Source organism: Rutidosis leptorrhynchoides, chromosome 3 (assembly GCF_046630445.1).
Source record: "Rutidosis leptorrhynchoides isolate AG116_Rl617_1_P2 chromosome 3, CSIRO_AGI_Rlap_v1, whole genome shotgun sequence".
Classification (NCBI taxonomy): domain Eukaryota; kingdom Viridiplantae; phylum Streptophyta; class Magnoliopsida; order Asterales; family Asteraceae; genus Rutidosis; species Rutidosis leptorrhynchoides.
Window position 1 is genome coordinate 694,184,276 of NC_092335.1, and position 25,679 is coordinate 694,209,954.

At 32.7% G+C, this 25,679-nt stretch overlaps 2 protein-coding genes across 13 annotated transcripts; both read right to left on the minus strand.

Moving 5' to 3' along the window:
- Positions 1 to 6,926: 6,926 nt before the first annotated feature.
- Positions 6,927 to 18,214, minus strand: LOC139903025 (RNA polymerase II C-terminal domain phosphatase-like 2). 12 transcript variants are annotated; one of them, XR_011777876.1, is made up of 17 exons: positions 17,717 to 18,214; positions 17,139 to 17,609; positions 15,285 to 15,495; positions 14,458 to 14,615; positions 14,128 to 14,198; positions 13,873 to 13,978; positions 13,696 to 13,764; positions 13,490 to 13,607; positions 13,189 to 13,334; positions 9,930 to 9,987; positions 9,520 to 9,650; positions 9,368 to 9,421; positions 9,035 to 9,131; positions 8,798 to 8,943; positions 8,644 to 8,735; positions 8,009 to 8,076; positions 7,540 to 7,572 (listed from the first exon to the last, which is right to left on the minus strand). XR_011777876.1 is itself a non-coding variant. In XM_071885783.1 (16 exons), exons 1-16 carry the CDS (start codon positions 18,020 to 18,022, stop codon positions 7,494 to 7,496), a joined length of 2,286 nt encoding a protein of 761 aa, XP_071741884.1. In that variant the 5' UTR covers positions 18,023 to 18,214; the 3' UTR covers positions 6,927 to 7,493. The 12 variants fall into 12 exon arrangements, 9 of the variants coding, with proteins under 9 accessions (XP_071741884.1, XP_071741890.1, XP_071741885.1 ...); XR_011777877.1 differs by having other exon boundaries at positions 7,547 to 7,576; XM_071885783.1 differs by lacking the exon at positions 8,644 to 8,735 and having other exon boundaries at positions 6,927 to 7,572; positions 8,798 to 8,940.
- Positions 18,215 to 20,435: 2,221 nt separating this feature from the next.
- LOC139899539 (protein yippee-like) lies at positions 20,436 to 23,686 on the minus strand. The gene is made up of 6 exons (XM_071882369.1): positions 23,644 to 23,686; positions 23,391 to 23,491; positions 22,174 to 22,217; positions 21,975 to 22,083; positions 21,532 to 21,587; positions 20,436 to 20,805 (listed from the first exon to the last, which is right to left on the minus strand). Exons 2-6 carry the CDS (start codon positions 23,484 to 23,486, stop codon positions 20,715 to 20,717), a joined length of 396 nt encoding a protein of 131 aa, XP_071738470.1. The 5' UTR covers positions 23,487 to 23,491; positions 23,644 to 23,686; the 3' UTR covers positions 20,436 to 20,714.
- Between the last annotated feature and the right edge of the window lie 1,993 nt (positions 23,687 to 25,679).

Consider the following 25,679-nt stretch of genomic DNA (forward strand, 5'->3'; position numbering starts at 1 on the left):
TGCGACGTTGATTAAGTGTGAAGTATGGTTATCAAGTGCTCAACCACTTAGAATATTTTTATTAAAACGTTTGTGTATATGAAATCTTGTGGTCTATATTTATAACGCTGCTAGCATTAAACCTATATCTCACCAACTTTATGTTGACGTTTTAAGCAAGTTTATTCTCAGGTGATAAATAAAAACTTTCGCTGCATTATGTCGAATTTAAGCAAGATTTGGAGTATGCATATTTGTGTCAAAAATAAAAGTGCATATCGGAAGATTTGTAATGTGAAATATATTGAAAATCGTATTGTTATTATCAAATGTAAAGTTTGTAAGACTAAGATTATCGCTAAATGATAATCATTATTATGTTGTTTAAGCCTTTGGTTATAATAAAGGTTATGGTTTGTATCATAAAAACGTATGCAGATTTTGAAAAATGTTACATATAGAGGTCAATACCTCGCAATGACACCAATAAGTACGTGACATTTATAATCGATATGAACGGGACGCTTCACCTTGCAACTTCCTCTTCGATTCCATACCGATTTCATCAAGTTTGGGTAACTTTCTAAAATCACTAGATTCTTTGTTCTTGATGTTTTTAACTTATAAAAGTGTTAATTAGTGTCTATGGTTCAAGTCTAACATGAATATATGATTTGTATGCTTGTTCTTGTCATTTTGATGTAACTAGCTTAAACTTGAAATGGGTGTGCTTGATCTTGAGATTTGGTTGCTTAAATGTTGTTAGATGTTAAAAGTGCAAGTATTAAAGATGTTACTAGCATCATTAGCTTCATTTTAGTATATAGGTTGACTTGGAAAAGTCTCATTAACATGATTAAGGATTTTATGATTTTTGGTTAGGGTTTGGTAGCTTTAAATGTGAATTTTGATGCATTAAAAGCCTTACAATGTTGTGCATTATATGTGTGCATTTAATTATATGTGTGCATTTAAATCTCGAATCATAAATGCGCATTTATGAACTTGAAAGTATTTATGATGAACATTAAATGAGTATTCAACTTGGATTTTGATTTTTTCAAATGATGAATTTGATTGATAAAACATGTTTAGTTGTATTACTCGTCAAATTACCTTTCCAACGATGTATGGTATGCGTTTTAAGTGCTTACGGGTTGTGATTTGTGCTTAATTGAAGTTGGTTGAGACTTAAACAATTGAAACTGACCAGGCACCAGTTCACGTTGATTGTCGCGGCGCGGCAATGGCCGTGTTCAAGGACTGATCAACTTTACAATTTTTCGTTTAATTCCAACTATGCTACGCACCTCCGATTGACATGTAACTTGTTCTAACATGCATATATATGATTAAAAACTTCAGAAAAATAGTTCGAGACCCGACCCGAACGTGTTGACTTTGACTTGGCTAAAGTTGACTTTTGTCCAAACTTAACCAATGCTTGTTTAAACCGTTCTAATCTTCTTGTATACTTATATCTTGCATGAAACTTGACAATTTGATTCACATGCTATATAATCAATTCGTAACGAGCCATAGGACTAATTGAACAACTTTGACCCATCGTGTTAACCGTTATTGATACAACCTACTTGTTTAGGTCAAGACTAGCAATTGTCCTTGCACACGTTTACTTGTGAAGTACTTTATTACTCGTGCACTCAAGGTGAGATCATATTCCCACTTTTACTCTAAAAACTTACATATGGGATGAGAAAACATAAACGTTTCGTTTTACAAAGTGAACACAAGTACGAAATGTAACATCCCGTTTTTCCCGCACATATTGAAAGGTACATAATTAATCATTTGTACATTTTGTAACTAACTAGATTATGCGTAATAGTATAGATATATGTGTAGATATATATATATATATATATATATATATATATATATATATATATACACTTGATAATGGGTTCATATACAAGTTTATACATGGGTTTTGATAGCGTTAAGTCTTGTGAGACTATTGTTGAGGGTTAGGCAAATATAGGAAGCGGGATTTAGGTGTACGAATCAAATGAAATCAAAATGTGTTTTAGGTTGTCAAACTATTCAGGCTTAGGCTAATGCCGCGCCGCGGCGATCTGGGCCGCGACGCGACAAACAAAGGAAATCTGGATCAGAAGTTGAGTTTAGAAGGGTCTGTTTTCCTTTTATACGCCGCGTCGCGAGAATTGGGTCGCGCCGCGACATTTCTGCTGGACAGATTCCGGACTTAGCTCATTTTTAGGGGATTTTAAGGGGCAAAATGGTAAATTGACATGTGGATCTGATGGGAGCATTAAATCCCCACCACATATCCATTTAATTCATTTTCCTTTTATCTTTTCTTTCCATTTTCTCTCCCAAAACACAAAACCCACTTAGTTTAATCTTGAGATTTGAAGGTGAAGATTTGTGAATCAAACCTAGGAGCAAGAATTAAGGTTGTTCTCCTTGTTGTTAGCTACAAGAGGATAGTCTTGATAAGTTCTAACTTTATGTTTTAAGTTTTAATTGGTTAATGGCTAGGGTTTTTGTTACTAGAGATTTGTATGACCCATTTGAGAGTAAAATGGGTGAATTTGGGTTGTGTTGTTGTAATGAAACCCTAATAGCCACAATCTAGGGTTTTGGCATTATGATTTGAGGTTGTAAGTGTCGAATGGTGTTGTTAGTCACTAATGCACTTTAAGATTAATGAAAGAAGTGTTAATGTGTAAGTTTGACTTGATTGTGAGTCTAAGTAATATAAAATGGGTCAAAATGTACTAGTTGACCTAATTAGATGAAATGGGTATGGATTACCCTAAGTTTTGTGTTAATTGAAGTTAGTAGACTTTAATTTACTAGCCTTAGTGATTAAAGTCGAGTCTTGGCCATTTATGGGCGGTTGTGTGTAGTTGAGTCATTTAATGCAAATTGGGTCATTAAATGCTCAAGTGGGAGTATTGTGGTTAATCCCACTAGTTGTGAAATTGAATGTGCACTTAATGATTTAGGTACATTGCGTTGAAGCTCGGAAGTGCTAAATCATCATCCTTGTGACAAGGTGAGTGGAGTAATTATACGTATGTGTATATAGCGTATTTATTTGTGAATGTTATGGTATGAACCACCGAGCCGGTAGTGCCATAGCATGTGTGGGTTAGGATGTGAACCACGAGCCGGTAGCATCGAGTGTGATCCACGAGCCGGTAGCACTATAAACTAAGATGTGAACCACGAGCCGGTAGCACTATAAACGAGTATGACTCAAAAGCGTATGGTGTGAACCACGAGCCGGTAGCACCATAGCGAGATTGGTTAACCGTATTGAGATTGTTGTTTTGTTTAGCATATTATATATATATATATATATATATATATATATATATATATATATATATATATATATATATATATATTGAGTTGAGTATATGCTAATGAAGTGGTGTGATAATGTACGAATTGTTAGTGTTACGGGTATGTTGACATGCTATTTGAGTTACAAGTTCGTATGAGGTATTTGGTATTGTGATTGCAAACGGATAGGTTATATATATGTATGTATAATTGTTGCACTCACTAAGCATTGCTTACCCTCTCGTTGTTTATCATTTTATAGGTTCCAGCTTGAACAAGGGTAAGTGCATACGGTTGGATTAGTTGTCTCCCGCTTATTTTGACAGGGGGTGCTTTTGGGTTAGCTTTTGAAGTTGGCCTAACGTTTTGGGTAGTTTAGCCCCAAACCATGCTCGAGTGTCGTTTGGATTATAAACTATCCTTTGTAGTGGGTCAAACTTGTATTAAACTTAATTAATGGCCTTCGTGCCTTTTGTAAACATTTAAATTGTTGTACGTTTAAATGGAACTTGTGGAATGGCTTACATATTTAATTGGCGCGTAAATGTGTATTATTTAAAAAAAAATTATCGTATGGAATACGGGTTGGGTTGTTTCACGAAAACAAACATTCTACATACGAGTTAGAAAAAAATCCTCAATTCGATTATCATTAGTTACACTTGCCGGGTGTAAGCGAGAACTTATGTTGTATGGCCATACGGGTTTGACAAACCCTCATTCGGACGGTTCGCTACCGTTATTGGATGAAATATATTTTCGAGAAACAGTCTATGTTCTAACACTATTGTGATGGGGTTCTATGGATGGAAAGTTAAGCCTTGATAATTGGGTGCTCGTGATAACAAATTTTAGAATGGTTTACTATTATTTCAATGTTATAAATCTTGTGGTTCATTTGTACTTACTTACTTACTTACTTAAACCTATGATTTCACCAACGTTTTCGTTGACAGATTTCTATGTTTTTCTCAGGTCCTTGAACGTTTTGTGATACATGCTTCCGCTCTTTATTTTGATACTTGCATTGGATGTCGAGTATATATGCATACATGAAGTGTCTTTTGGCTACTTTTAAATTGTGTCGCATAGGTTTCATTTGTACTTATAACGTTGTAACGTAACTTGTGGTTGAACTATTCTTGTAAACTTTGAAACAATCTTTCCATTTGAAATGAATGCGACATATTTTTGGTCAAACGTTGTTTTAAAGACTTATGACCACGTAACGGGACCTAAGTAGACGGCGCCGTCAATGACGATTTTGTCGGGTCGCTACAAAACCTCCCTATAGGGTCAATATATACCATCATTAATGGTGTTCAATTATTTTAAAGTAAATTATGTCATCCCAAAGGATCGAACCAATGACATCTCCAATCCCATGACACAAAGCAGATGGGGGAACCGTTGGACCAGTGTTGTAAAAAATCCGATTACTCGCCGATTAATCCCTGATTAATCATTTTTAGGAGCAATCCGTTCCGATTTTCAAAAATCCGTTTAATTAAACGGTCAACGTCAATTGATGGATCAAAATCGAATTTGGTAATCAAAGTCAGTCAAAGTCAAAAATGGTTAACATTTTAACATGAATTTAAACTAGAATTTTATTGTTTTGAAGCAAAATGAACAATTTTAGACAATTATGCTAAAAATTATCTTTATATTTATAGTTTTTTCTATAGTTACACATATAATTTTTAAAATTTAATATTTAAATGTATACAGTACAATCCGATTAATCTCCGATTAATCTCCGAATTACCGATTAATCCTTTCAAAATCCCGACCGATTAATCCCCGAATAGCGAATTTTGCAACCTTGCGTTGGACTATGCCTGCAAATATGCCCGCAAATATGCCCACAAGTTCTAATAATGTTAATTAAAAATAAATCGTACATAAATGATGAAAAAATTAATAATCTTCCATTCAAAATCGAAATCGAAATAACTTATTAAGTAAAACCACCTAAAAAGAAACCCCTCCTATAAGTTTATTTAGCCTTTGTGTATGTTTTAAACACATACAGAGCATATAATTAAATATGCAGAAAATGTTATACACCTTCGATCAATCATTCTGTTCTAAACATACACAGCATATAATTAAATATGCAGAAAATGTTATACACCTTCGATCAATCATTCTGTTCTAGTCAATACAGTTTTTTTTTTTTTTTTTTTTTAATGTTTGTAGAAATTGAAGATTTGTTTGTTACGAAAATCAAGGAAAAGAATGTTCATAAAGGTGATAGCCAAACAACTAAATTACAAACTTCTCTAATTTAAATAAACTTTTTATTGCCGGCCAAATAGTCAATGAATTTACCTTTAAATTCTTCAATTATTATTATTATTCTCTGAAAACATCCATTTCATCAACATTCGTGAATTAGTTCAATTAATTAATTAATTAATAATAATGGCTTGTGAGATTACAGAAGAAGAAAATGAAGATTCATATTTCATCGTCAATAAAGAAGCTTCAAAAGAGAAGATTAGACAACTTTTAAAACACCAAAAGAATCATTACAATTCATCATCATCATCTTCATCATCATGTTCTTCCTATTCGGTATCTTCAACAAGTGCAGCTAAACGTTCTTGGGTTTCATCGTTTGACCAAAACCGAAGTCGAAAGCTTTTGAACGTGATGAAACAGGGAAGTACGTCTTTGAGAAGATTATTTGATATGGAACATACAAGTTTACTTAATCATTTTGACATTTATAGTGCCTCGCCCGAAACTAAAACTATCCCTTTATGGGGTAGTGATTCGGATGATGCGATCCACGATGATCCGTGGATCGGTATAACCAAATTCAATAACGAGTTGATTCCAGAGCCGGAACACGACGAACACGAACGACATAAGGAGATGGAAGATTACAAAGAACAAAAGGGATCGGTACTAAAAAATCAGAAGTTGGCTAGAAAGAAATCTTATAGCAAGTTGCCAAGCTTTTATAAGTTTAGATTCCGGTTTCGATTTCGATTAAAATTAAAGTCAAGAATTATGTTTTTGTATCGAATTTTGAGAAGGAAGAAGATAAAATCAAGTGCAAGTTAAAACATACAACATGTCTGATTTATTATTTAATTTAAATTTATTTATTTATTATTATTATATTCTTCAAAATAGTAGTTTTGATATTCTTTTATTTTTTCCATCATTGCACTATTTTTTGATACGGGATTATGTTGTGTGGTTTTTTTTCTTATAAAATGAGACGAAAGTATGGTTTAGATCAAAAGATTAATTTCGGATTACAAGAGAATCTTATTATGTTGTATTTATACATTTTGTTTGTTTTCTTATACTAATACTATCAAATACTTAGTTACATGGATAGTCTATGCGGTTTATCAAAAGTTACAAGTTTTGTTCTTAAGCTTTTTTTCTTGCTTTTGACTTTCATATCTTACACAAATAATCCCTGTATCCGACGAGCGTTAATTGTATCCGTTAAATCTAGTCATATGTCAGACATGTTAATTACATGTTTCCTGCCTACGTGTCTAATTGTATATGGACATTATTCATTTGATAATCATGAATAGTCCCCACCCAAATGTATGCGACTTGTTTTACCCATATTATCATCGTGAATTAAAATTCATTTGACCTATTATTCCTTCACAAACAAGATGCAATTTACAAGTTTAACACTCAAAAGTTATGTTTCTACTATGGACAACAAGGGGTTGACTAAAATTGACCAGGTATGCCGTCTGGTTTTTTAAAGCTATCAACAAGCTAATAATCGAGACAATAATACTTACTAGTTAACTTTAACATCTAAAATCTAAAACTAGAAGGAAGAAAGAAAGAAAAAAACAACTATGAGCCTCCTCATGACTCTAGTCGAGTCCAGGATCAATTACCTTTACAAGAACTTTTAGATCCTCAATTGGGGTTCCAACATTTCCATATTTCTACATTTTTGGAAGGGGAGTGATATGTACGCAACTCATTTTTGTTATGTACACAACCATCATGCTTTATAGTATTGTACAGTACAACACTGTAAAGCATGATGGTTGTGTACATAACAAAAATAGGTTGTGTACATATCATCATCCTTTTTGGAAACTGAGATACCCACACGCTTATCACACAAACCTGCTACACCTTTTGAGTTGCTGCAGCGAGGATGACGATGATCATGATCATTATGATGATGAATCCAACGACTTTTGAAATGATGCTTCATTTAGCCTTTTTTTACTTGTACTAGATTCAACTGGTAACCTTCCTTGAACATCATGGAAATTGAGAATCAATAATCTTTATATTTTTTTTTTTTTTTTTTTTTTTTTTTTTTTGAAACAATTGTACGTGATTTGGATGTAAATTAAAAATATGCGTTTTTTGAGATATCTATACCATCCCAATTACTTAATCAGTCATGTTTCCCCTTTAACTCAAAATATCAACAGGACAAAAGACACCAAAAGGGTGATGTGGTGTTCTTATCTTTTATATAGTTTATTAAACAAAACTTAAAATACTAAAACAATATGAATATAGTTAGTTCTCATAAACATACTTACTAGTTACTGCACAGTTGCACACTAGTATTGGAAGGAAATTTTGACAACAAAGGGTAGTGTATTGGATTCAAGTAAGTATTTACATTTCATTAGCAAGGACTAACAACTTTCCACTCCTCCATCAGATTCTTTACCTTGAATAGTTGACTCGCTTCTGAATCTGCTGACCTGTCAGAATGGACGAACGCCTAGCTTCAGTAACCTGTAGAGCAATTTTTTTTTTTTTTACATGCAATTTTGAATCAATCCAATTAGCTAGGTCCAACAAATAATACAAGATTAAAAATCTCAAAGACATTCAATTACAAAAAAAGAACTTGTAGTAATATACATATATGAGCAACTCATCCACCAAACGTAAAATTAAAGAACTAAACACACTAGCATTTACTGCGATCCATTCATTATTAAACATGAATGTTCCTATTTGGGTTAGGCCTAATTTCTAACAAGTCAACAAGCTAAACAAGTTCAAAGTTCAAACTCCCCAGAGGGTGTAATGCTTAAACCCTCCAAAATCATTTTATTCAGAAAAGAATATTACTACAGTAATATGTAAGCTCTAGATAATGACATTTTGTAATCATATCATACAAAACTTATATAAGATAAATCGATATCAAAAAAAGACTATTACTACAGTAATATGTAATGTTAATTATTCTATGGAAAGAGGCTAGCGTTTCAAGTCACCCAGCCCATACTGAACAGTTGCCCGCCCTGTTTTGCCACCTAAAGAAGAAACAATGGACAGACCACCGCTTATTACCTTGGTTACGAGGAACAAGGAAGACCAAACAGTGGCAAAAGTACCAAATGCAATCTGGTGGTCTGCCCATATAACCTCTATCCATGTACAACCTACAATTTTAACTGAAATAATATATAAATAAGAAGCACAGTTAATCAAAACCGAGTATCACCTCATGAGAGTTCTCTGCATCTTTATCGAGTGATTCATCAGAATCAGAATCCCATAAAAATCCATTTTCCATCCCAGTAGTAGGTTTGTTATCATGATCTACGTCTACCTTTTCAGATCTCAAGGCGTACGCTTCATATTTTTCTGCTGTCATAAAACAAGCATATTGTTTAATCCGAATTAGAAGGATTTTATTTTTATTTTTTTTAATTTAATTCGAAGGAATGGATTACATTACCAGCCAAAGTGCGAAGTGCATTCTCAGCAGCCTGTTGTTGTGCATCCTTTCTTGACTTACCAACCCCGTAACCTAATTTCTCACCCATAAACAACACCTGCATCAGAGGCATATATTAGCACATATCGTATAAAAACATATTATATATAAAAACACTAAATGAAGAGAGGAAAGGCAACATGCAATAAAATTATATGCACACCACTAGATGCTACAAGCAACTGCTTCAAAACAACAATTATTTCTGTTCTTTTTGACATCTATACTGAAAGGTTATCGAATATAAAAATTATTAAGGCCAACAAGTCAACAACAATAGTGTTGTCTGCTCACCTCATAGATAAACTGCCACTCCCTACCAGAGTTTGAAATTGGTTTGTATTCAACCTATAAATAAACATAAAGATTTCATGAGGTCCAATAAGGATAACCGGAACAAAAAGGCTAGTTTTTTTTTTTTTTTTAAACTGGAACAGATTGCATACCTTAGAACCACATCTTTGTCCAATTTGCTGCAGCACTCCGATTGATAATGGAACAGATTGTGGCAAGTTTGAATTTCCAGTATCAGCAGGCCCTTTTTTATTATTTGAGTATGACTGATGGTGTTGTAAATCTAAGGATTAAACAAGAACAATTAGCATATCATATCTAACGAACATTTGTGAATTCAGAACACTACCACCAGAATATAAATTTTATTGTTGTATCATTTAGCATTGGGTAACTCCAACCAACTAATGCTTTGTGTGCATATATTATATTATTTACATATACAATTACAAACAATTAGCCATATTAACATAAACTCATCAACAAAGATGAAGATATGCCAAAAGCCTATAGTTGATAGAAATCACAAAATTTGTGTACAAGAATGCTCCTTTGAAAATACCTGGCAGTTGACCTGCTTGAGGCCAAGTCTTCTTTTGCAATCTATATCCTTGTGATACCTGAAAATAGCAAGAAAAGGTAAAGAAAAAAAATTACATAGTATAGATATAAATAATCCAGGGGAAGCTGATTTTTGAGGGAAGGGGGAAGCAACATGATGCAGAAGTAGATGGGCTTGCGATTGGGCTGATAAATATTGGGCTTCTAAATATTGAACTCCATAACTATTATCATGTACGCGGGTTTGATTCTGTAATAATGGGAATGGGCTAATCAACCGTACAAGTTAAATAAATTAGGAGTAGTTATTTTATGTTTATTATAATAATATTTGGTCGTTTGACCATGGGTAGCAACCAAATAGTTTTAGATAAAGTTGGAGTCTTTATTTTAAATGGTTTTATTTGTTCCTATCCTATTTGATAGTTATCCGTATTCCGTTCGTAGTTTAAAAGTCACAGATTGTGAAGTAGCTTTTAGTTTTTGTTGATTAAGTTTTTATTGAAATAAAGAAAGACGTGAAGTCTTGTTAAACCGTGAAGGTTTGTTCCAAGTTAAACCGTGAAGGTTTAACGATTATCTATCTTTTCGTTTAAGCCATCGATCCCTTCATTCCGCACTATGTGGTGGTGAACAACACTTTGACTCCTTTGGTGTTGCACATCACCCGTGATAGTGCAGACGAGATGGTTTATGGTTTTTTTTATGTGTTAGAAAAAATTGACAATGCCTACAAAATTGAGCTTCCGGGTCATGACAATGTTTTTGCCACTTTTAATGTTGCGGATTTGTCCCTGTATCTTGGTGAACGTGACGATGATCTAGACTCGAGGACGAGTCTTTTCGAAGAAAGGGAGAATGATGCAGAAGTAGATGGGCTTGCGATTGGGCTGATAAATATTGGGCTTCTAAATATTGAACTCCATAACTATTATCATGTACGCGGGTTTGATTCTGTACTAATGGGAATAGGCTAATCAACCGTACAAGTTAAATAAATTAGTAGTAGTTATTTTATGTTTATTATAATAATATTTGGTCGTTTGACCATGGGTAGCAACCAAATAGTTTTAGATAAAGTTGGAGTCTTTATTTTAAATGGTTTTATTTGTTCCTATCCTATTTGATAGTTGTCCGTATTCCGTTCGTAGTTTAAAAGTCACAGATTGTGAAGTAGCTTTTAGTTTTTGTTGATTAAGTTTTTATTGAAATAAAGAAAGACGTGAAGTCTTGTTAAACCGTGAAGGTTTGTTCCAAGTTAAACCGTGAAGGTTTAACGATTATCTATCTTTTCGTTTAAGCCATCGATCCCTTCATTCCGCACTACAACACAATCTTTATAAATAATGTTATTATTTTAGCATTCATTTATATATATTTTAACGTTGTATTTATATACAATATCATGATATACGCGAAAAACAATTCTTACGAACAAAAACATAATTTTTTATCTAAATCTATAATAAGAATAACATTATTCATGATTAATGTTTTTGAAAAATGAATTCTAACCAGTGAATGATGCATATTCTTTTGCCTAAAAAACATTATATGTAATGAATGTTATTGATTTTGTCGAAAACGTTAACATTTTTACTATAAAATGATATTCTTTTTTATGAATGTTGGTATTTTTTCACATAAAATTAATATTTCTGATGAACTTTTACAAATTTTTGCTTAGAGAATAACACTGTATATACTCTTTTACTTCCCCCTTGATTAGCCCCTAGAGGGAAGCACCTTTTGGGGGGCAGTAATTTTTTTCGTTTTTTCAAAAAAAAATTTCCCAGGCATCAAGATCACATGAAAAAATATGAACATTTAAAAAAGACACTTTGTGATGAATGTTATTATTTTGGCAGTAAAATGATCGAAGAAAAAAATGAAAACATTCAATGCATTGAATGTTTTGATTATGAGTTTTTTTTAGGGGTTAGAAATTAGGGTTTAGAAATTAGGGGGTTAAAAATTAGGGTTTAGCTATTAGGGTTTAGAAATTAGGGTTTAGGGTTTAGAAATTAGGGTTTAGATTGAATATTTTAACACGAACGGTTTAGAGTTTAGGGTTTAGGGTTAAGGGTTTACGGAGTAAACCCGAAAACCCTAAACCCTAAATCGGGCTAAATTCGAAAAAAACACTTCACACAAGATGAAAACAAAACGATGCAAATAAACTCAGCAGCAAAACATTCAATGCATTGAATGTTTTATTTTTTTCTTCGAGCGTTTTCCCGCCAAAATAATGACATTCATCACAAAGTGTCTTTTTTTAAATGTTCATATTTTCATCTAATCTATAATGTTCGTGAACAAAGTTTTTTCAAAAAACCAAAAAATAAAAAAAAATTGCTTCCCCCTTCCCCCTAAAATTATGACCCTATATATATATATATATATATATATATAATAGTGGTAGGATCAAGAGGGAAGTAACCATTCGGGGGGAAGCGGGGGGAAGCAAAAACTTTTTTTTTTTCGTTTTTTGAAAAAACTTTGTTCACGAACATTATAGATGAGATGAAAATATGAACATTTAGTAGAGACACTTTGTGATAAATGTTTTTATTTTGGCGGGAAAACGCTCGAAGTAATATATAACAATTATCGTATTTTTTGAGCGTATTTTGAGGTTTTAGCTATTGGGGTTTAGATATTAGGGTTTAGATATTATGGTTTATAGGGTTTAGATATTAGGGTTTAGAAATTTAGGGTTTAGATTTAGGGTTTAGATTTAGGATTTAGATTGAGTTTTTAACACGAACGGTTTAGAGTTTAGGGTTTAGGGTTTAGGGTTTGGTGTTTTGGGTTTATTCCATAAACCCAAAACACCAAACCCTAAACCCTAAACCCTAAACTCTAAATCGGGCTAAATTTTACTTCACAAAACATGAAAAAAAACGTTCATATTCTTGACGAACAATATTATCTTGAATGTTATTTTTGTCGATCGTTTTCCCGCCTAAATAATAACATTCATCACGAAGTGTCTCTTCTAAATGTTCATATTTTCGTGTGATCTTGATGCCGGAAAAAAAAATTCAAAAAAAAAACGAAAAAAAAAAAAAAAATTTGCTTCCCCCCGATTGGTTACTTCCCCATTGATCCTGCCCCTATATATATATATATATATATATATATATATATATATATATATATATATATATATATATATATATATATATAAGCAAACCGAATTCATTAAATCGCAAAAAGTATTCACAAACTTATGTCACAATACAAGTAGCGTGTTATACCTCTTCACTCCTAGGTTCAGATATGGGTGGTTGAAACCCTGCAGAAGAGATTGAGCCAGCGGTAACATGAGATGGAGGATTGTAACCAGCAGGTCGTTGTTTGTTGGATATCTCAGGTCCTTGGACTGGGCCAGGTATGCTAGGTTCTGTCATTTAATTATAATTATAATTATAATTATAATTATAATTATAATTATAATTATAATTATAATTATAATTATTATATTATATAATATATACTAAGGAAACATCAACCAAATGCACATTCTGTATATGTAAAGGAAATTTTAGGATTACATACTCTCTAAAGGGCAAGGCACCACTGATCTAAGAGAGGGTGGACCATGTATAGTCGCAGTTGGAACTGATGATGGCTGCTGAGATCTTTCAAAATTTAGGTCCACATTTCTCTTCACATCCTGTGATGAAAACAGAAATAAAAATGAATGAATGTCTAGACTCTCAATGTAGATTTTGATTTTAAGAAGTGTAACAATTAAGCTCTACCTTATGCGCAGCTTCAGAACCTTCCGCCGTTGGTACATTTGCATTGCCATTAGGTACAGGGGTGGCTTCCTGAAACCAAGTCATAATATATTTTGTTAAGTAGCAGGACTTTTTCCAGAAATTAAAAATCAAACCCATAAGTAGTGGGGCTCAATCTGACTGACTAAATTACTCTACCTCTGCTACAAGAAAGCTAGCAACATCTGGTACATTTGGTAGCTTTGAAGCGTCATCTTCATAGAAGTGTTCAGAAAGCCTCCTTAGCAGATCCTCATCAAAATCTCTGCCCAACACACCATCGGTAAATACACGTTTCTTTTATTTGTGTCAAACCACCAAATAAATAAAAGAAGGAATTATTTAACCATTATATATTATTATTGTGATTGTGATTTATAATTATATGATTACGATTCAAAATAACCAGCTTACTTAAAGAAACCACCTCTAACATTGCATGCAACATTCCTCGCCACACAAAGAACAGGAACAGCACTTGAGGTCTATTGAGAAAAAATTAGATGAAATCGTATTATATTTATTTATTATCATTATTGCAAGAGTAAAAATACTACTGTATATATATATATATATATGTATATATATATATTTATATGTATATATATATATATATATATATATATATATATATATATATATATATATATATATATATATATATATATATATATATATATGTATGTATATATATATAAAAGTAAATAAAGAAATCAAGAATGTAACATCACAAACAAACAATACCTCTGCCTGTGGAGCATGATAAGGAGCGAAGGGAGGTACCATATGGACTCGACGTTGATCCTCAACTTCCCAAACCTCTGACCTATCATCAATTACCATCGCCATCCTTGGATGACAGCTCCCGTCTAAAAACACATTAACTAAAGACTTACGTCCACCTGCACAACCATGATGTGAAAATGCTTAATAATACAGGGCACAGAAGATGTTGAAGTTTATATAGGGATGGAGTAAGGCAAATTCAGGATCAAAACTCCATGGAGTCCCGAATTTTTTTTTTTTTTTTTCAAAAGATAATTATATTTGAAAGGTACTTCAATGGTTATTTGCCTTCAAAAAACTATAAGTTCTAAAAATATATGGGATCCTATAATAGTATTTAGTGGTGTCCTATACAACTTGAAGAGTACTTTGTAAAAAAATATTCTAAACTAGTGGTGTCACGTGACACTACTAAGTCCCAAGTAGAATCGCCCTTGTATGTGCTGATCATAATTCATATAATTCACCACATAGTCATACATGCACAATTAGTACAACAAATACGGTGGATACAGCCATACAGGGTCAAAATGTTTGGTTTCGATATATACAATGTGCACATTTAGTAAAACATAACGTGCACAATTCTTATAATTCAGATACATAAACATTGCACAAAGATGGGGGACTGAACAGACAAGATTCAGGTTCAAAATATCAAATACAAGAGAATGTCAAAGCTGTTGCACAACAGGCGTGCGCTAAAAGAAAGAATGACAATTACTTATAACAATGTCAATAGATAAAAAATAGATATATTATTTCTTAGTTAGTGAGATGCTTGCCTGAATTGACACATACAACACGCTTCAGCAGTTGCTTTTGACTAATTAGGTGCGCCCCTGGGTCCAGCAACCTCCACATCTCCAATGCGTACTCTCTTTCAGCCATTGTGCACACAAATACTTCAAATCTTTTGCGTCCTTTCGCTATTAAATAACTTCTCAAATCATCCCAGGCAGGTCGTAACCTCACAAGCACACTGGTATCACGGTTCTGTACATGCAAACACTTATTAAAATAGCCAACAATACACAAATACATGTGTGCAAGTGTATATACATGGATATATACATATATGTGCATATACAGATATACAAACACACATAATTTTTAATGATCATGAGGCAAACGGTACTTGTGGAAGCACACAAGGACTAGTCATGCCATATACAGGTCCAACCAACAGTTCCCTAACCTTTTAAGTCCCATGATTTCCATCTAGATACTACAAATTGGTTTTCTGTGATTACTAAGATATTACTTTCTTGCTAATGATAATAACAATAACTACAACAACATCAGTGCACCAAAAAGAGTATCTATTGCTAAACCTAATGACATGAATACAAAGGAGGTTAGTCTTGGTGTTCATGTATATATTTGGTAGTCAGCTCAAAACGAATTTCAAGAGAATTAACATCTAAAACCAATCATACGACCAACAAACGGGTATAATATAAGTATATAACCGTGAGAAAACAATTAACTTCAAAGCTACCAGATAAGATCAGGTGTTTGTAGGTACTCCTTTTCAAAGTCAAGGAGTAGCAGTGAATTTTTACATATCTTAATGAATGGAAGATATCTCTCATTTTTCCAGCAAATGCCCGATTATCTTAGCTGGGAATATATTCATAACAGGTATTAAAAAATTACAGTATAATACTTGCTTTTTACACACACACACATAGCACAGATATAGTGTGAGAGAGTGGCAGTCCCTGTAAAAAAAAAAAAAAAGTTTGTGGAAAACATTAATGGCGACATTAGCATTATACATGCATACACATGGATTTACACAGACACATAGCACAGATATAGTGTGAGAAGGTGGCAGCCCCTAAATTGACCATACATGTTGGGCCCTATAACATGGTAACACAATTTCTGTTAAGTTCAAAGCCTAAGAAGCAACATCGAAACGCCACTATCACATGCATACTCAAGATTCTTCAAAATTTCTTAACCTCAATTTCCGGAACAACCTGTATAATACTTGCTTTTTTATTCGAGGGTGTTTGGGATTGCTTATTTCAAGAGCTTGTCTGCTTGTAGCTTATTTTTACAACAAAAGGCAAAACACTTTTTAAAACGATGTATCTTCTAATTGGAAGGAATATAGACTTTGAAATACGCATGTGAACACCTGCTTATTATTTAAGCAGAGAAGTACTTACAAATATGCAATCCCAAACACCCCCTAGATTAGTCAACATTAATGACAATCCAAGATTTAATAAGATGACTAAGATCTACAGAGACGAACCATAATCATTAATATTTTCGTCTTCTAGCTTGGGTTCCTAAACCCTGCTACGGTATGCAATTGCTTCCAGAAGCTAATTACATGGTTGTATCTAACCTTTAATTACTTTAAATACAAATAGTAATAAGTAATCATTACATATTCGGCTTTAATCACAGTAATCCTAAGACACATTTTTCTAGAGTATGTTGAAGACTTAAACCAACCATAATATATACTCTGTATATTGATTCCTTCGCTACTCAACTTTAGGTCTTTAGAACTGCAAGTAATAGATCAAAAAATAAAAAATACTTGCCGGAAAACATATACAAGCAATACTAATACTACTGATATTACATATAGTATATAAGGGAAACAATGTTCTAACCTCTGGATTAATACGGGTCAAGACAATATTTTTGTCAGGCAATCTGATTACTGGGCGTAGAAAACGGTCATTACCAGCAGCATTCACAAGAACTTCCTCCAGTTTGACCTGATAAGTCTGTCCATTATCTATAACAATATCATTATCAGTATACTGTTTCAACAACGTTCGATCCTCCAGAATTCTTTTTAACTCAGACGTCATTCCTGAAGCCCTAACTTGATCAATTTCAGACCCAATCCAACTAGTCAATAAATCAATCCTATTTTCAAAAGACTTCATAGTATTCGCGACAATAAGTGTCTCATCTAGATCAAACACAATCGAAAGACACCTCATATTCAACATCCCTAAACACGAATTATACAGTCCAGCTGGTACCACACAACACCAAAAACACGGAAATTTCTTCAATTTACTCGGCATTGCTACTAAATGAACCTCTTCATCTCCCATTAATACCACAGCCGTCTGCCATTTATTTATTATAATAATTATAACACAAATTAATAAGACAACTTGTACATTTCCAGTAATTCGACAACTAAATACACATACTTATATCAAAAAATTGTTACCTTCAATTCATAGAAACATGTGGCGTGAAGATCAATTAGCAACGGTTGTCGGATGGTAGTAGACAATGATTCGAGTTTGCAACTAACCGAATCGGAAGTATTTCTAGTTGAACTGCTTGAAAAAGGACCGATTGTTAACAGAACTGAAAGAGGTGTTGATCTTTCACTAATTTGAGAAAAATGATGAATTCTAATCTCATTGTTTGGGAACTCTAACTTTTTATCGCCAACTGGAATTACATCCAATTCACCCAAACAAGCTTCGCCATGGTAAACCACGCACTTATTAAACCCTAAACGACTCATTTATTATTAAATTAAATTATTACATCAAATTACAACAAAATCTAAAAAAAATTAAAAGTGACGATTAATCACGCGAAAATGTAACAAATTTGATGAAATAAATGGCTAAAGCCTCCCCCTGCATTTGTTTTTCTCTCTAAAATTCTCTCTAAAAATAGAGGAATTAAATTTGAACCTCTCTCTCGCACACTTTCTCTCTCTACAAAAAGTTGTTTCGAATGTAGTGATCGAGGGGGTTTATATAGGGTGAAAGAATGAATAAGGGCTTGGGTTCGGTGCTATTTTACAAAGTTGCCATTGGTTTTTGTTTTTGTTTATACAGATGATGATTGTGGAAAAAGTGTGAATTAAAGACAGGTCATGAATGCTTTTCGCGATGGTGTACGTGGACTCATCTTTAGCCGTCCGATACGGACTAATCCTCTTTAGTCTTTTTTTGCCTGTTTTTTTGTTACGTGAATCAATCTAAAATATTGAATGAATTGTTACTCCGTATTTAATTTAATTTTTATTTTATTTTCCGGTCGTTTTTTCTATTGAACTAATTTGTATTTATGAAAGGAATATTGTAGTTTTAGAAGATTTTTATGTCGTCTTAATATTAAGTTTAATTCAATTAATTTTCAGTGAAGTTTAATTTAATACCATATGACTGATCTTTATCATTTTACATTTCTTAATACTTTCTCATAATCTAAGTGATATGTGTATAAGTTTCTTTGAACAATCTCTTTATCATTTGTGATTCTAATAATATGTGAGATGTGTTGTAATATTATCATTTAATATAAAATACTGAAATTTCGGTTTCATGTATATAAAAGTTCATGAATCAAACAATGGTCGTAGCAAATAATATATGTCATTCTTATTATATTGTAATTCAAATTCAGTTCAAGTCAATTGTAATCCATAAGACTTATGTCATCGATTGATACATCGATACTTCTGCAACGATGGCTTCACGAAGGAAGCTGAGTGGACAAGTGGTGGTATAGCGTATGATAAAGCAGTTTTGCCACCGCTAGCAGAGATTGACGAGAGGAAGGCCATGCTCTGAAAGAGTGGCGCAAGTGAGTTTATAAATATAATATTATTTTCATTACTATATAATAATGAATAAATGTGACCTTTAAAGTTTTGTGATTGGGTGTTTAGATATATGTTGATGTAAGAGTATGAACGGATTAGGCTCTAGCTAGACTCAACTACATTAGCTAAGTTTGATTTCAGCTAAAAAACTTCAATTATTTTAGTTATAATATTTGTAACAATTCTAATTCTCTCTCCCACACACTAATATAGACATAGAAAAAACTTGATAAAAATGAGTTTTTTAAAAAATTTGGACGTTGTTTAATGTTGTAATTAGTTGCGTAGGTTTAGAGGAAAACCCCACACAGCTTTAAAACCATGTTATGTGGAATACCGATTATGATCGAGTATTGCACCACGACCCATATAAGTAGAATATAGAGTTATGCCAAGGTTTCTACACTATACAATATATACGTAGTACTAGCTATTGAATAGTAAAAAAAAAAAAGAACTCGACTTTCTTGGTGAAACTAGATGCAGGGTACCATACATTTGCTAATTATCAAGGGATGATGGGTTATGAATTATGATTATTCATATTATGATTACTCTTTAACTTATTCCGAAATGCATAGAATTATGTTTTAGATAAAACCATATGGTAGCAAGTTAAACTGTAATGCGATAGAGAGAATGTATGCAAAATAAGTTTGGTGAAATTGTAGAAGTGAATGTGGTTAGTTCAAGTCGTCGGGTTTTCATGAATGTTGCTTGGTATATATTCCCTACTCACTTTTTATAAATTCTCATCCCAAACGAGTCTTATGTTGGAGTGGGATTCCCAGAAGACATATGAAACACATTTTTTTTTATACAGAAAAGGCCAAAAAGGGAATATATATATATATATATATATATATATATATATATATATATATATATATATATATATATATATATATATATATATATATGAAGATAAACCAAACCTGTTTTGTCATTGGAATACCTAAATCCCTATATTATTATACAGAAAGGGAGAAATAACCAAAGTTACGGTGCAAAAAAATAGTTTAAGGTGCAAAACTGTTAAGGGAGTTTGTGCTTTAATGTTATGTATAGAAGATAAATAGATACTTAATCCATTCTCCAGTGGTCTTCTTCAACAAATTTTGGTTAATATTCGTCCATCTTGTAAAGTGCAATAAGGTTTTTGTCAAGTTGCCCATTTGGCCTTGTCAGTCAGTTGCGAGTTGGCCAGCCAATTAATTAGGTTACTGAAATCAATCAAGGATACAAGGAGTATTTTGTACATTGCCTTTACTACTTTTATATATTCGCAAAAAAGACACACCTTTGATATGAACATGCGACTTCTCATAAAGAACCCATTAAGTCTTATCCGTTTGTCAAAGACATGTCACATGCCCTATGCAGTATCTCTTCCAAAAAAGAGGAAGCTAACTAAATACCACACTAATATGATATGATTTCACTAATTAATACCATCCTAAAACTTCAATGTAAGGTATAACAGAGGAAGACCACAATGAAATGGTCTATACCAACCAGGGGGAGGGACTGTACATATATAAGAAGCAGCAGCAGCAGCAGCAGCAGCAGCAGCAGCAGCAGATGAGACTGTGTGTCATCATCATGCATCATCAGCATCATCACTTCCACTACCCATCTGAACCTCTTGCCCAATTACATACAAGCTCCCATCCGGACCCAAAACCTTAAACCTGCTCAAAATGTAAAAACAATGCTGTTAACTATTTTCTCAGAACACTAGACCAAATGGGTGACAAAAGTACAGATGGCAAGATGGGTAGGTCTAGCGGTTGGGAGATCATTCAGGTTTTTAATGAGTTATTTTGTTACGGGTCGAAATAGGCTGGATGTGTTGGCCTGCAAACTCCCTCTAAAAATCCTTACACTAATTAAGACTGCAAAACCAAGATTATTTCAATGCTACAATCTGGATCTTTGAATAATAATAATTAAAAAAAAAAAAGAGTTACAAGGTTGACAGGTTGCAGACATTCAAGATGGACTCAGCAACTTCGACAATTTCTTTTTATACTCCCTTTGTCCCAAAAGAAAAGTGACCACATTACTATTTATATATGTCGCAAAATAATGTCCACTAACAAAAAAAAAAAAAAAAAAAAAACTACTCTATAACATTAAAACTCCTCGATTTACCCTCATTTATTACTTTCAATCATCTTTACCTTAAATCAATCAAATCAAATATACCTTGAATACAAAGACAAAACTGACATTTATCAAATATATTGTAGTTCCAACAAAAATTCCTAGTGTACATTCTTTTTGTGACAGAGGGAGTAGCTAAATTCGTCAACTTCAAGCATTTGAGATAAACACAAACCAATTAAATCCATTTATTAGTAAATGAACAATTTTTCTTGTGAATGACGAACAAAAATTAAAGCTAACTTGCCTACCTCTCGAGAATAAACTTCCCCTCCTTGTACTTTTGACATTTCTCATGTGCAGACTCCTGAAATTAACAATATTCATTATGTATTTAGAATCATGTCTATGTATTTACCTCCATCCCAAGCACAAGACCACATTTGACTTTTCAGGTTCATGATTAATAAATAAAAACAAACTATCACTACTAGAAAAAACTCAATAACAATGTAGTGCGTACGTAATAGTAACAAAATAGGACCATGTCTGATGAAGACAACATAATTCGGCAAGTGTCAATATTGATAGCTAAAAAGTGCCATGTATGACTTTCCAAAATTGAAGTGAATTCTATAAAAACAGTAAGTTTTTCATGGTGCCTATAATTTACGTAATCGACCCTTGTTAAAAGCCAGAAGTAACAAAAGTTTTTGAGAGTGAATGTGAAGAACGATTAAAAGTAATAACTCACATATTTCCAACCGACAATAGATCCACATCCAACACAGAATATGTCAACAACAGTATGCAATCCAGTTATCATCATCCGTTCTTCTTTATCTCCAACAGTCACATTCACACTGGAAGGAAACACATTAACATTGAAGTGACAAGCAACTTAATAAAAAACTTTTAGCTACAAAATGAAAAACTAAAACATGAACACTTACACCTTGTCGAAGAGATAAGCTCTTCCATGTCGACAGTGGAAAGCCTATCAATAATTAAATCAAACACAGATATGTATGTTAATCCGAATGATAAAACATAAAGGATAATCAATTAAAGGCACAAAAAGCCACAACTGACACAAAATATGTGTCAAAATGGGTGGGCAAGGGAACATGACAAGATGGGTACAATATAAAAAATTAACTTTGTAACAACTTTTGTTCCATATAAAAATCCCACTTCTCTTTTTATGTAAGGTGATTCAATTCAATAAATTAATAGTATATAATCCCCGCATTAAAAGATGGATTACCACGATGAATATTTACCTTTGGGTAATCACAAATTTAATTGACACATTTCCAACTAGACGTGGCAATTTCTGCCCAAAATCAGTAAAGGAGTTCCTACTGACCCCTTGGGTGCAAAAGTTTGGGTAACATGTATACTCGTATAGTGATATTGATATCAATAAAATGCCTAAAGAGAAAACAAACTCCATGTATGCAAATGTTAATTATGGTGTAATGTAATTATGTAAACCATATATATTTTGACAGAAGTAAATCATTATAAAGTTTCCAATTAAAGAAAAAAAGAGGCTAACACATATTGTCTACAACTGCATATTTAAAACCTTTAAAAGTGATCTTTGTCGCTACTTGTCCCAAAAACATGGGGCTAAATATTAGAAAATGAATCAGAGTTTACCCAAAATTATTATATTGTATGTGTTTCAATCATACGTATCAAACCTCTAATTATTGCTAGTGTACGAATCCAGTGACTTGTTCATTATTTTACCAGTAAATTAATTAAACGTGATGGCCAAATAAGTTGCCACATCATCAGCCATGATGAGATACCTTATATACATAATGTCTTTTGTATCTTGTTATCTACTACATGGTAATACTGATACAGAATGTTCAGTATAACAAAAACAGATGAGTGTGTTTTCGGATAAAACAACAGTTGTATCCTTTTAAACGTAAAACGAACCCACATTTCTATAATGATCGACCCTTTACCCTTATTAAACTAAGGATAAATATAAAAAGGGACTATATTAGTATTGTGGAACCCTAAAACATTTTCATAGTCATTTGGTTTGATCATATCATCATATAGGCATACATAATAAAGCAGAAAAATATGTATAATGTATTGTAAGTATAAGTAATATATGTATATGTATAGAATATACTACTAATACCTTAGAGATGATGTCATCAGAGAGGCCCAAATGAGTATTACAATGCTTGCAACTGTATATACTTCCTTCCAAACTTATCACAAACAATCGCCCCATTTCTTCTTTATTATTATTGCATTCACCAAATTAAACACAAAAATCTATCCGTCAGTAACAAAACAAACGATTATAAAAAACGATCGATTGATCGATTATATTATGAAAAATTAAACAAAAAATAAGAAATGCGACCGATAAAATCAATACTACGTACCTTTGTTGGTTTACAAAAGCAGAAAGAATAAGAACAAATTGTTATAACAGAGAAATGCAAATGGCACAAGATCAATGCCAAATATTATTATACCATTCCAAATTCGATTTCCTTTTTGGTACGGATTTCGGTTTTTTATATTTAGTCCTTCATCTTTTGTAACATTTTCACTCTCTGTAGTGTATTATAGAGAATTATTAAGACAAAGTTTCACTAATAGTCCCTGTGGTTTGTATCAGAAATCACTTATGATCCCTGTACTTTTTCATCATTGGTGGCCCCTGTAGTTTGCACCTTAATCATCTGTGATCCCTACCCCTAACATCCGTTAACTATTTACGTTGATATTAGGCATGTGATGTGAAAGGCATGTGAGGACAAAAACATCTTTTTATTCCAAATCTTTCATTCACCTTTTTCACTTTCACCAACTTTCTTTCTTCTCTTCTTCGATAACCTTTTTCTTTTTCATCATTAATCAATACTGATGAATGGAAACATCTCCATTAAACCATCGTCACCTCACCTACAATAATACAAATTATTTAACTAAATTGATAAAGGTTGCTGATTGTTCATCCATCACCACCACTGTTGCTCCGTCTTTGTATCACCACCGTCGTTCTTCCATCACCACCACTGATACTCCGCCGCCGCTAAAAAGTCACCGGAGTAATAAAGGTTACTGATCTTTAAGTCATAAGTCCAGGGCCGGTTGCGAGAATTCGAGTGCCCTGATCGAGAAGAAAAAAAGGCCCTCTGAAATCAGAATTTTTCGGTTTTGAACTGGTTTTTCCCGACTTTAATTTTTTCCGAGATTTGATTTTTACGCGTTAGAAATTTAGCGGACAATTGCAATATAATTGGGACAGAATGAGTAATTAGTAGTAATATTATTTGCTCATATCAAACTTTCTGGTTGACATTGTGTTATGGTAGTCATGTTTACAAACTTTAGAAGAAATGTAAAAGACTAGTTGTCTCATAGAACACTGAGTTAATTCCATTTATATTGTTTTGTTGTATATTAAAAATTTTAAATGGTGCAATTGCTTAGTCCACTCCACGTATTTGGTTAATGTTACTCGCATGTTTATCGATCAATCCATTTTATGGGTTGAAAATTTTAAATGGTGCAATTGCTTAGTCCACTCCATTTTATGGGTTGAAAATATCTAACAAAAGTTTATAAGTATAAATGCATAATTAAACGATATGTTAAAATTAAGCTAAAAAAATTTCTTCTGTATCCCACATCGTTGGGCTTCTAAATAACAATACCCTATAAATTTAGAAGGCGCGATTTAAAAAAAGAAAAAGAAAATCTTGGATTGATTACTTGGGCTTATTTCGTGTTACTGATCCATCGAATCATTTTTATGTATATATAGGGTCTAACTTATTATATGGTGTTATGACTAGTTTATAGTATGATTTGATTATACTATTGATTGAGATAGTATATCAAGAATCAGCACTAGATGAAGCATATTGACAAATACTTTAAAATATGAGTTGTTCATATACATTATAAACGATTCACAATAGTTGATTACATCGCGAGGTATTTGACCTCTATATGATACATTTTACAAATATTGCATTCGTTTTTAAAAGACAAACTTTCTTTACAACGAAAGTTGACAGCATGCACACCATTTCATAATACATCCAACTATAATTTGGCTTAATAATAATCTTGATGAACTCAATGACTCGAATGCAACTTCTTTCAAAATATGCCATGAATGACTTCAAGTAATATCCTTAAAATGAGCTAATGTACAGCGGAAGATTTCTTTAATACCTGAGAATAAACATGCTTTAAAGTGCCAACCAAAAGGTTGGTGAGTTCATAGGTTTATCATAACAATCATTTCAATATATTAATAGACCACAAGATTTCCGTTTATAAATATATGTACACTCGCAAGTGTATAAAAGTATTCTATAAGTTGTAGGCACCCGGTAACAAGCCTTAACTTTCATGTTTTACCCTCTGAAAGTACACCAATCAGGTGTGTTATATAAACCTC

Bases quoted from the DNA above. Each gene is read 5' to 3' on its own strand.
- LOC139903025 (XM_071885782.1), bottom strand. From the start codon at position 18,022: ATGAGTCGTTTAGGGTTTAATAAGTGCGTGGTTTACCATGGCGAAGCT. The intron at 14,616-15,284 runs GCAAGCATCTCA...ATGGTTGTGCAG, and splicing joins TGTTGTATGTGTCAATTCAG to GTGGACGTAAGTCTTTAGTT. The intron at 9,988-13,188 runs GTATAACACGCT...TGCTATTTTCAG, and splicing joins CTGAACCTAGGAGTGAAGAG to GTATCACAAGGATATAGATT.
- LOC139899539 (XM_071882369.1), bottom strand. From the start codon at position 23,486: ATGGGGCGATTGTTTGTGATAAGTTTGGAAGGAAGTATATACAGTTGC. The intron at 22,218-23,390 runs GTATTAGTAGTA...AATTATTGATAG, and splicing joins CTGATGACATCATCTCTAAG to GCTTTCCACTGTCGACATGG. The intron at 22,084-22,173 runs GTAAGTGTTCAT...GTTTCCTTCCAG, and splicing joins GCTTATCTCTTCGACAAGGT to TGTGAATGTGACTGTTGGAG.